The sequence below is a fragment of the Lithobates pipiens genome, unplaced genomic scaffold (genome assembly GCF_037356315.1).
Source record: "Lithobates pipiens isolate NorthernLeopardFrog02 unplaced genomic scaffold, aLitPip1_a1.2 Scaffold_23, whole genome shotgun sequence".
Lineage (NCBI taxonomy): Eukaryota > Metazoa > Chordata > Amphibia > Anura > Ranidae > Lithobates > Lithobates pipiens.
In genome coordinates this window covers 66,879,034-66,891,763 of record NW_027507785.1, presented here as the reverse complement: position 1 = coordinate 66,891,763, position 12,730 = coordinate 66,879,034, and the positions used below count along the sequence as shown (strand labels likewise).

At 42.6% G+C, this 12,730-nt stretch overlaps 1 protein-coding gene across 1 annotated transcript in view; it reads left to right on the top strand.

The window, feature by feature from the left end:
* Nucleotides 1-719: 719 nt before the first annotated feature.
* LOC143927120 (copine-8-like) overlaps nucleotides 720-12,730 on the top strand; it is a 212,663-nt gene continuing 200,652 nt past the window's right edge. Inside the window, exons 1-2 of the mRNA XM_077451074.1 lie at nucleotides 720-896; nucleotides 1,764-1,983. Of these exons, the coding sequence (XP_077307200.1) occupies nucleotides 1,907-1,983 (77 nt within the window). The 5' untranslated portion in view covers nucleotides 720-896; nucleotides 1,764-1,906. The remainder of the gene's footprint in view (nucleotides 897-1,763; nucleotides 1,984-12,730) is intronic.

Genomic DNA, 12,730 nt, shown 5'->3' with positions numbered 1-12,730 from the left:
CTACTGACACCATACACTGCCCTACTGACACCATCCACTGCCCTACTGACACCATCCACTGTCATACTGACACCATCCACAGCCTTACTGACACCATCCACTGTCATACTGACACCATCAACTGCCCTACTGACACCATTCACTGCTTTGCTGACACCATCCACTACCTTACTGACACCACCTGCTTCTCAAAGTTTACCACCCTACTGACACTGTCTCTGCTGACACCATTCACTGTCCTACTCACACCAACTCCTGCCCTGCTGACGCTTTCCATGTTGTAATACATTTTAATACATTTACATTCATTTATACGTGTGTGTGTGTGTGTGTGTGTGTGTATACACACACACACACACACATACACACACACACAGGCATGTGTGTTAAGACTTTGGGGAGCACACCCTAATGCAATAGGCTGCGCACACCTATGCCCAGAACCAGCATGGGCCTAGAGAAATCAAAACTCCTGCTCTGCATCATTCTTCCAGAGCAGTAACTCAGAAAGTATTGAAGCCTTTGGATAACCATAACATCCAAGCCACTAGCATTTCCAGAAGGAGAGCTCAGCATTGGCAGCTTTTCTCTTTACATGTTTCCCTGCACACAAGACAGACAGCCAACCTGAACAGACTCATCTCTACATCATGCTGTACAGCTTTTGACCACAAGGGGGCCTCTTGTGACCAGAAGGGAGCAGTATCTCAAACTCTCCATTGAATGATTTGATTTTTTTTTTTTTCTTCTTTTTTTTTGGTACGATATTCACCAAGTCGGACTCCTTCCTCTTCCATCCTCTGTAAATTTTGCACAAGCATGGAATAATGGCATGCACTTGAGGCTTTCTGTGTACTGATGAGCCAGGAATACAAGGCAACTCTGCAAGTTAACAGGTAAGGCAATGGGGGAAGTTCAGGGGATGCTTCTCTTGGTCCTTCTAGGTTAGCATGAGCCAGTTTTGCTGTTATTTGTTGCTTGTTAGTAGCCCTTTGGTGAAGCTGAGCAAACTTCTGGGCTTGCAAAGCACAATGACGGTGTGGAAGCTACAGCAGGATCCTCAACCTTCACCTGCCTGGGGTATACAAGACCCTTAAAACTGTCAGTTGATGGGTTTCTATGGCTTATTGCACTGAACTGACTACTGTTGGTTGTATTCACTGAGCCCAGCATGTGTGCATGCCCTCTACTCTGACATGTCAGATGCTATGCCATGCCTTGGTTGGGTACCAGTGGTTGAGAAACAGTAACAGATGTAGCAGAGGGAAAGGCTCCAGTGCTCTCAGATGGAATTTTAATTTCATGTTACATCTGTGGTGGGTTAATCCCAGTATGCCACTGGTTTTACACTAGGAGAACCTTGAAGCAGCGGCATGGAAAAGATCATTATTGATGCATAACTAAGTGGTCCGCTCAGTAGGAAGTCGCTTCTTTGTTTAGGATGCATTTTATGGAGAAGGTGTCAGTGTTGTACAGCATGCCATAAAACCCTGAGTATTCTAGATTTTCTTTTGGACCAAGCCAGTGGTGTCCTTTAGCAGTGGAAGGGTTAACATGGGTGACACAGATATGGAGTGACTTTGATGAAGCTGACTGTTACTCCAGAAAACCTGCTACCTGGGGGATTAGATGGGATGGAAGACCCTCAGAGCGGCTCAGGAATCATTGCAGACTCTTTGTAGCCAACAGACACCCAGGTGGGGAGTTGTTGCCAGGTGTCCGCTATCATTTTTTTTTTTGTCTTCCTCATTTGGCTTTTGTAGTTTTGATGGACTGGTGTCCCAGAACTTTCCTCGGTGTGACAGAGGGGCTGATGCAGCTTTGAGACCAGCGTAAGCGCAGCCAAGGGACACCGCAGGACCGCAGAAGATTCCTAGCAACAGCTGGACCTGCAGACTTCAGAAAGATGGCATCCATTGGAGACTTTGACCCTGTGCACACCAGTGTCCCTGCCACTAAGATTGAGATCACCGTATCATGCAGGTAGGTGCTGGGGTGAAGGCGATCGGAGTAAAAAGAGGATGGTTAGAATAAGCCTTGCAAGGGTTTTCATGGTGGGATGGAGAACTCAAGGTCTAAATTAGCTTTTCTTAACCAGGGTTCCATTGAACTTTGGAATTTCTCCCGAGATTGTTAGGGGTTCCTTGAGCTATGAGTCATTTTTGCCTCTTAGATATGTGATGGAGCTCAAGGTGAAAATTAGCCTTTCTCAACCAGGGTTCCTTAGCCTTGCTAGAGTTTTAATGGTGCGATGGGGAACTCAATGTCTAGATTAGCCTTTCTTAATCAAGGTTTCATGGAACCCTGGGATTCCTCAAGAGGTTGTTAGGGGTTCTTTGAGCTATGAGCAATTTTTGCCTCTTGGGTTTGTGGTGGGGTGAGGAACTCAAGGTGTAGATCAACCTTTCTCAACCAGGGTTTCTCAACCTCGCTAGGGTTTTTATGGTGGGATGAAGTATGTATTAGCCTTTTTCAACCGGGGTTCCTCCGGAGGGTGTTAAGGGTTCCTTAACCTGGGGGATTAGAGGCAATTTTTGCCTCTCAGATAAGTGGTGGGATGAGAAACTCAAAGTGTAGATCAGCCATTCTCAACCAGGGATCTATAGAACATTGGGTTTCCTTCAGAGGTTGCAAGGGTTCATTGAGCAAAGAGCAATTTCTGACTCTCAGATAAGTTCATACTGACACCAATGATAATTTTAGCTTTATGTAAAGGGCAGGGGGGGAGGGGGGTTTCCCCATCACTTTATTGTATTGAGAGCTATAGATATAGTAATTATTAGCAGGGATTGATAAATGGAAAGTTATTTCAAGAGTTCCTCTGTGTTAAAAAATGCTGAGAAAGACTGGTGCAGATGGACCACAGAGAGATGTTCACAGCCATTTCTGTTGTCCTCCTTTAGCCATGACAATCATTCCTTTTTTTTCAGAAGTTTTAACAATAAAAATAGCAAGACACAAAGTAAATTAGCCTATAACAGCCAATCAGAACTCAACTGATATCCAGTTACTTTGGGTTCCTGCTTGCTACCTGGTTTGGTTGCCCTTGAATAACTCCCGCCTGTTTCTCTTGGAGGGGCAGTCACTCTTTTCCAACCAAATCTCACGGCCTCTCTTTCTGCCTCAGTTGTCCCTCTTTTTGGTCTGCATGGACCTCTTTAATGTCCAAATCATTATATCACATTTAACTTGTTGCTCAAGCTTTATATTGTTACAATTGGAGAGTTTTTGGTGTTTCCTTTTGCCTACTTTAAAGGTGTCCCCGTTCTCTATCTTCAAAATTTGGGGATATTCCCTTGTGCTGCCCAATGGTATGCTCCCAAACATGACAGTGAGATGTGTTTAGCCTTGCATGGAAAGTTTGTACACCACTGACCCTAAGCAGGTTATAGCAACTGTATCTCTTGAGGTTCTAGGGCAGTGATGGCGAACCTTTGCACCCCAGATGTTTTGGAACTACATTTCCCATGATGCTCGTGCACTCTGCAGTATAGTTGAGCATCATGGGAAATGTAGTTCCAAAACATCTGGGGTGCCAAGGTTTGCCATCACTGTTCTAGGGCATGCTGGGATTTGAAGTTCTACCACAACCAGAAGTGTATGCTTTATGTAGAACATCGGGCGCTAGATGTTCTGCTTAATTAACTAAGCATTGTGTCGTGATATATACTGTACCAATCATGCTTTCACGAGCCTGGCTTCATCTGCTAAAAGACTATTTCTAATTGGTCCTGATGTGGTGTAAAGCACTGCACAGCATCCAATGACAACCATTCAACAATCAACTCTCTCAGCGCTGTCTGCTTTGACCTCTTGAAAGGCGAGAGCTGATTGGTGGCTGTGGGTTACTATGCTAGTACTGCGCTCTTAGCCACCTTATAAAGTCTCCTTGCATTAAGCCATTCTCAACCAGGGTTCTGTGGAACCATAGGGTTCCTCCAGAGATTGCTAGGGGTTCCTAAAGCTGTGGCTGATTGACCTCTCAGGTGATGATGCCTGCGTAGTTTTGGGGCCAACAACACTTGGCAGAGCCAGCACCATAACACCAATGATCTTTTTCCCTATCTGCAAGGGGGAATTCTTTTAATACCACCAATTTAAGGTTTTTTTTTCCCACTGACCACCAGTAAATTGGTTTAATTAGAGAGAGAATTATTTGAAGGTTTCCTCTAGGGTTAAAAGGTGGAGAAAGGCTGCTGTAACCTATAGCAACCAGATGCGTGTCAGTTTTCTCCAATTAGATCAGTGAAAAATGAGTTCTTAGTGGTAGGGCGTAAGATAATGCACCATGAACATTGCTCCTGGACTCAGGGGTTCATGCACACGTGTGTGATAAAATACTGATATCTATGCAGGATCTTGCTAGCAGAAAGCTGGCAGCAAGGTCCTGCGTAAAAAAAAAAAAAAAAAAAAATTTTTTCCGTAAAATGAAATCGTAAGCCTTTAGGCGCAGAGACTTCCATAAAACGTCCACACCTGTAAAATTCTACTTCCGAACCTCTTGCTTGGTTTTCAATCCCAGCATGCATTTACATGCCTACATCTCTAATTTACGCACAGATACTGGCCTTGGCACTGCATGGATGTTGGTAGATGTAATAATCAGCATACACAGTACAGTATGACTACAACCTTTGTACATTCCCCTTTAGATGTATGTAATGAATATAAAATGTAATATAACATATCTATGTAATATGATTTTGTATCCAGGGAGGCAAATGATTTTATTACAAAGTTGTTGGTAGATCTGAAGGAGAATGTAAAGTAAAATTGTAATGTGTATGGTTAGCTTAAAGCGGAACTAAAGGGGTTAATACTCTGTGCTGGGCTGCTGTTAGAAATCGCGGGGCCCCATACAGCCTACCTGACAGCCCCCCCCCCCTACCCTGGCCAAGAGTGACATAGGACATAGATTTATCAGTCCCTTTCTATACAGCCTCAGCTGCACAGATGAATGAATAGGAAGTGCTCTGAGGCTTCCTGCTCATTCACAAACTGAAGCATAGAACACAGTTTACTATGCTTCAGTGATGAATGGACACAGGAATGATTGTGCCGGCAGGAGAGTAGGGAAGCCAACAGCATTGTGGGTGAAAGGGGTACACAGGGGGGCCCAGACAGCAAATGGAAGGGGCGCATGTGCCCTTGCAGTGTTACCGGAGGGAGGGAGAGGAGGAGAAGCTGGCAGCGTTGCAGGAGGGAACAAAAGAGGATCAGTGTCTGCAATAAGACAGCACAGCCGGCCCTCCTGCTCAACGGGTGCCTGGGCCTCCCTTTTTGAACTGATAGGGCCCGGGCCCAGTACAGGAGTGCTAGCTGTACTGCTTTATTAGCGGCCCTGACTCTGTGTTCCAATGGTCCCTCGCTGCCGCCAGCATCTTCTCCTGTGTGCCGGTCTTCAGCTGTCTTTATTGGCTGATGTGGTATGATATGGAATACGTAAGAGGCCATCATTCCGAACACATAGAGACTGGCCCGGTGCTGTAAGCTGAGCTGCGCATGTAGAGTGCAGGAGAAGATACGTCTTTTCTACAATAAAAAATCCTGCCTACTTGCTCTCTGTTACAGCGGATCTTCAGTTCTGCGTTAAAGGAGAGTGTGCAATCAGATTGTGGGAAACACACGAAGGAAACAGAGGGAGAACATGCAAACCCCATGTAGACAGTGTCTTAGCTGAGATTTGAACTGGGGAGCCCAGGTGATGCACGTGATAAGTTATGTTAGATGGTTAGCACTCATGCCTTGCAGCACTGGTGAACTTCCATTCAAATCCCAGCCAGGTCACTGTCTGCATGGAGTTTGCATGCTCTCCCTGTGCTTGTGTGGGTTTCCTCCCACACTCCAAAGCCATGTTGGTAGGTTAATTGGCTCCTGTATAAGCTTGCCCCCAGTATGTGTGTTTGAGGAAACGCCTGGCCACCATTGCCGACCACTTTATGAAAAATGCTGTTTGCCCGACTGCAATGCAAGCCCTCTGACTTCTTCTGAGACACTGACCATAAACAACTATGCAGATCAGGATTTCAGTAGGTGCATGCTTGTCCCTGATCAGTGCCAGGCACCTAGCATTTTTTAGAGATGGGATCTCACATATTTTTACTAGAACAGTTGAACTTTATATAAACCGCTGGTTTGATGATCTAGAGGGGTCAGCATGTGTATTAAGGGACTTCCCATAGCATAATGAAGCAGATCCCTCATGCATTAAACATGTTGTATATAGATATAAGTAATCACTCTTAACTATTCTTGTAATTCAATAACTAAAGTTATATATGAATATAGACCCATACTACAGCATGTCTAACGTATTTGTGTGTGTGTGTGGGGGGGTGGGAGCTATTTATTACAATTGCACTGAAAACATGTTTGTATTATATTGTCATTATTGCTTTGACACATGACGTTATTGGTAGGTAGGTAGTGCCACTTGACAATGGTGCCCTTCAAGTCAATTTGACCGATCCACACCCTTGTCTAATGGTGCCCATACACACTTCCATAAATTATTGATTTCTACACGTGTGCGGTTTGTTTACTTTACGAATTGAAATTTGGACAAATTTTTCGGTATTCAGAGATTTAAAACAAACTCCAAATAACGAATCAAAATTTGAGAAGAAATTCTAATTCAAATAGTTTTCAAATCGAGTTTGAATAGTTTTCGAATCGAATTCGAAAAGTTTTCGAAATTTAATTTGAATTAATAGAATAGAAAATAAAAAAATAGAATAGAAAAGAATATAATAGAATAGAAATGAATAAAATAGAAAATAAAATAATAAAATATGATAAAGTAAAACAGAACAGAATAGAAAATAAAAAGAATAGAAAAAAATAGAATAGAAAATAAAAGAATAGAATAAAATAGAAAGCATATAACCATCTTCTGAAATTTGAATTTCAAAGAATAGAAAATAAAAAAGAATAAAAAACGAATAGAAAATAGAAAATAAAAAGAACAGAAAAAAAAAAAAAATAACAATTTCCCAATATTTTAATTAAATTTATTTGAATAGCATAGAAAAGAATAGAATAGAAAATAAAATAATAGAATTGACTAGAATAGAAAAGAAAAAAGCAGAATAGAATAGAAAAAAACAATAGAATAGAATGGAAAAATTTGAATTTCAAATAGAATAAATTTGATTTGAATGCAATTCAAATTGATTTGAATTTGAATAAACAAAACGAATTCCGAAAACAAATTAAACAAATTTGACTAAACAAATTTAGGTAAATAATAAATCTAAATGAAACAAATGTTTTCATTCTGCACATGTCTATAATGATTTATTTTTCTATGGCTCTCTTCTGATAGGAATCTATATATAATGTTCTTTAAATATGAATCAAAGGACAGGAAGGGAAATTAGGGATTTTTGCGGTGCTAGTTAACAAAATACAATTAATTGAAGTACAAAGTTAGTAGTACAAAAATTTATTAAGTTTGAGCTTAAAATCAGTAGCAATATATGCTTAAAAGATTCAGAATAATGCAATACAGTGGTTGTTCTCGTCAAGCACACATAGTCCCGACATGTTTCGCATTAGATTGCTTCTTCAGGGGATGTGTGAAAGTTTGAACAAGATCTAAACCGAAAATACAAAGTACAAAATAGTAATGAAGTATGTCACAACATTCGTAAATGCAGAAATAGAGGGGAAGGGGAAAGGGGGAGGGGAAACAACAGACACACACACATCAAACCCACCTTTAACCACTACGTTGGTGGTACAGTAGTGGGATTGTCCACCTCGGGGGTTAGCCACAGCAGTGCTGAATCGCAGGGGGCTAAAAAGCCAACCCAAGAAAACTGATAAAAAAAGGAATATATAGTAAGACCAAATTTGAAATTTTGGGATGATTTAAAGATCTTTGAGTACCTAGCTTAATTTCAAGGTTGCTAAAATAAAACAACCTTTTGGGGGTGAAGGACCCTCTAAAGTATAAAAATTGAGAAAAAATAGTACAAGGATGTATTTTAGTTTCAAATGTATTACTTACGTAGGTTGGATAATTGTAAGCAGTGGGGACGCTCGCATTTTGAGAAGAAATCTTTTTGAGCAATCAGGGAGACACACCTGCATAGAAATACCAGCTGGGTGGCCAATCAAGGAAAAAACAAAACGAAGATAAGAAAAAAAAAAAAAATAAAAAAAAAAAAAAAAAAATTGTATCTCAAAAGGGTGGTATGTACATCATAAACTGAATGTTATACAGACACCAACCCTCAGGCATATAGATATACCCAGAGAGTTAAACATTCGCATCCCAAGGCATAGAATTCAAAGCCAGGGAGTTAATGCAAGCATATAAAAAGGGACATAGACAGTAGCCTAGGTCCAAAGGGTGGAAACACCGGCAGAGAGATACGTGAACGTTTTCAAATGAAAAAAAGACCGATCGAATAAATGTTTAAGAATATAACAATAAGCTTACCGAAAAGTACAGAGTCTGAACGATCAAGCGTCACCCTTGGCTGCAACCCGCAACGGAATGACGATATTACGAAGGCTTTTTATATGCCCCGCCATCAAGCCGGCGTCTGACGTAGTCGGCCTGATGCGGACAAAAGGAGCGCTATTGCGCATGCTCACCAATGGGACGAGACTGAATAGGCCTACAAACCCCATAATGCCTCAGGCATGTGGGCGGAGGAAAGAGGGGAACGATCGATGCCATCGTAGAAAGCGAAGGCATAAACGAACGCGGCCATCAATCTGACCGCCCAGTCAGGCGTAGAGGCAAAAAACGATGGAAAAGAGGGTCGGAACAGAATGGCAGAAGAAATAGCCAATCCTTCCGACCAATGTAGGGGGAGCGTCGCAGCGCTGAAAAGGGGCAATGGCACACAAGGCGCCTGTGCCCCCGGGTGTCCGTGCGAACAGCACTGATGGGGAAGCCGTAGAGGTGGACCATTCGGGTGGGAAATCCTAAAAAGGGAAGAACAAAAAAATAATTCTCTAAAAGCTGCACATAACAAAACATAATAATATCGTAAACATATAGACATATACATGATGTATTTTTATACTCAAAACAAATCAATACAGACAAATTTCAAATAATACAATAGAACAATGAAAAAATAAATAAAAATAAAAATAAAAAAAAATAAAAAATAAATATAAATATAAATATATATAAATAAATAAATATAAATATATTTTACTGTTTATATCACATAATCTATCTATAATTATCTATCGTCCAGAACCAATTTGATTAATATCAGGCACATGGATTTTGATGGATAGTTGAAATACAATTGTAACATCTGATTGCAAACAACATTTATTGCCCAACCCTCCGCTCTATGGCCATTTGCTTTGTCTGGCATGGAAATCATCCTAGACTAAAACATAAACTCCTATACTGTTCAAAAGCTAATGGCGGGGTAAGCTTACCTGACTTTGAGCTCTATCATACCTCTGCAGTAGTATCCCCTCTAACAACTGACGAGCTTTGTATTTGGTGCCGTAGGCGAGATGGGTACTCGTTGTCCACTGAACCCAGATTGCTCACCCCCCTATTTGACAACCCGGCCCTACCAGAGTGCAGAGATGCCCAACCATAGACACTTACAATAGATCCACATGGCCCACAGCAAAACAATTTGTCCACAGCCATCTTGGATCATACGTGGCGGTCCCGACCACCTCAACTTCTAATGCCGTGTACACACGATCAGATTGTCCGGCGTACTTAGTCCGCCGAAACGCATTTCAGCTGACAATTCGATCGTGTGTGGGCTTCAGTGGACTTTTCCAGCGTGAAGTCCGGTGGACTAAGAAAGTATTTTTGAACTCCAATCTTCCCGTCGGACTTGGGTTTCAGCGGACAATACGTTCGTCAGTATGCTAGTACGGCGGACTAAGAATGACGTATGCTCAGAAGCAAGTACGAAAAAAAGGAAGCTATTGGCTACTGGCTATTGAACTTCCTTTTTCTAGTTCCGTCGTACGTGCTGTACGTCATCGTGCAAGCGAACGTCGGACTTTCTGTGTGTCCGTGTGTGGCCAAGTCCGTTCGGTAGAAAGTCCGCCAAGACTATACGCCGGATTGTATGTCGGACTAAGTACGCCAGACAATTCGATCGTGTGTACGCGGCATAACATAACCTGGTTGACGAGACTTCATCTATTCTCCTACTGCAAACTACTATATGACTCGAAACAAATACATAGACCCCTAACAGGCTTTGAACAGTTATGCTCACTGGCCAAAGTCCCTCGCAACACCCTATCAGCAATATATAAACTGATCCTTCGCCACACACATGGTACCTTACCAAAGTTTACCAAGATCTGGTCTGGGGAGCTGGGGATAGATATATCAGTTGAGGACTGGCACAAAGCCTTTCTATTCACTCACAAGTCATCTATCTAAGGCTATACTCAGGAAAAAAAACTACAAGCTGGTATCCAGGTGCTATCGAGTCCCAACTAATATTAAGCTCATGTTTCCCTCTGCCACAGACTTCTGGAGATGTCACTCGAAGAACTTACCTTCATACTTGGTCGGTCACAAATTTTCTAAATATTCACCAAAATATATAACGAACCACTAACGCCTTCCCCCCTCCATTGCCCTTTTATCCTTAGGCCGCGTACACACGGGCGGACTGTATGGCCTACTTAGTCCGCCGAAACACATTTCAGCGGACAGTCCACTCGTGTGTGGGCTTCAGCTGACTTTTTCAGCGTGCAGTCTGGCGTACTAAGTATTTCGGAATTTCCGTAATTCTGTCCGTCATACTTTGGTTTCAGCGGACAATCCGCTCGTGAGTAGGCTAGTTCGACGGACTAAGAATGGCGCATGCTCAGAAAGGATTTACACGGCGGAAGGGTGCATTGCTGTGTATTGGACTTCCTATTTCTAGTCCCGTCGTACGTGCCGTACACGTCATCACGCAAGCTTTCGACGGACTGTTTGTTCATCCGTGTGTGGTCAAGTCCGTTCATTCGAAAGTATGATGGACTGTCCGTCGGATTGTATGACGGACTAAGTAGGCCATACAGTCCGCCCGTGTGTACGCGGCTTTACTCCCAGGCTCAATAAAATCCCAGAAGGCTAGTCTTTTGAAATTCTTTCTCAGTGCAGGTAGGCAATTGATCTCTAGATACTGGAAAAACACCTCCCCTCCAACCCTCTTAGAGATTCCGACGGAATGTGTCCAATCGGAGCGTTTTGTCGGATATTCCGACTGTGTGTGGTCTGCATCGGGCTGTTTCCGTCGGAATATCCGTCGGACCAAATTTTCCAACTTGCCGGAAATATTTTCCAACAAAATGCTCCGATCGGACATACTCCGATCATGTGTAGAGAATTCCAATCCGTCAAAGTGCCACGCATGCTCAGATCAAATTCCTACATCAAAGCTATTGGCTACTAGCCTGAACATAGTCCCATCGTAACGAAATAACGTCATCACGTTCTGAACGATCGAACATTCCGACAACTTCGTCCGACCATGTGTATACAACAGTTTCGGACAAAATCCGACAGACAAAATCCGACAGACAAAATCCGACAGACAAAATCCGACAGACAAAATCCGACGGATTTGGTTGTCGGAATCTCCGACCGTGTGTACAAGGGCTTAGAGAGTGGTAAGTGATCAACAATATCATGCTTATGGAGGGGATGCAAGCCAAAGCCCTTGATAAGTGGCACACATTCTTTACTACCTGGAGGCTATACTCTGCATCAGAGAAATTAAAACAGAATCTCTTCGATAGGAACTCTTCATGAGCCACCCCCATAACAACATTTAGAGTCCCTGCTCTTGCCTTCCCTATTTGAATCCCTCCTTGAACAGGGCTTACTGTCTCCCCTCCCCCTACCTCTTCCATATTTTCTCTTCTTCTTTTTTGTGTGTTTTTCCTTTTTCCTTACCGTCTATCTCTTTCTTATCTACACCTTTACCTCGCTTGAACATAATTTTATTTTGGAGCTACTAGTATTCTAGTTCCTTACATGCGAACATTATTACCACTCAATGCCATTCTAAATTGTCATGGTTGTACACCAATGTTTTTGTGCTCCAAAGTTCTGGATATTGTTATCTACGTATTTCCCAATTATTGTGCTGATAACAAAACTTATTTTATCATAAATGGGTTAGGTGGGCTTGCCACCCCACTGATTGAAATATGCATAGGTGTGCACAGCCTATTGCATTAGGGTGTACACCCTAAAGCTCAAACACTGTGTGTGTGTCTACATATATATGACCCCGGCACATTGATCTCCCTACTGGCACAGTGAAAGAGAAGTGCTTAAACACTTTTCTTATCAGAGTCGGTAAGAGGGAGATCTTTCCCATCTTCCTGCTGACACACAGAGCGATAATGCTAATGCTCATGGAGTGATAAGGGTGTGCCCAGACACATCCGGCATACCCTGTGCGCATGCCTATGGCAATATGTTGGATCATTTTTGCCACAGGAGTAAAGCATGTGAACACCCTTGCTCTTAGACATTGCAACTGAAGGGGGTGCAGTTGGGGCCATGCTAAAAACATGGTGCAACCCCGCGCTTTTCATGGGTAGTCAAAAGGCGGGGTATGGACTCCTGTATTCCTGTCACCTGACTCCTGGCTGCCTCTGAAAATCGATCCAATGCAGGGGCGTTTACAAAACTACCGTACGTGTGAATGAGGCCTGTAATGCGGAGGGTGATATTCAAAATGAATGGCATTGCAGTGCGCCAACGCATGTA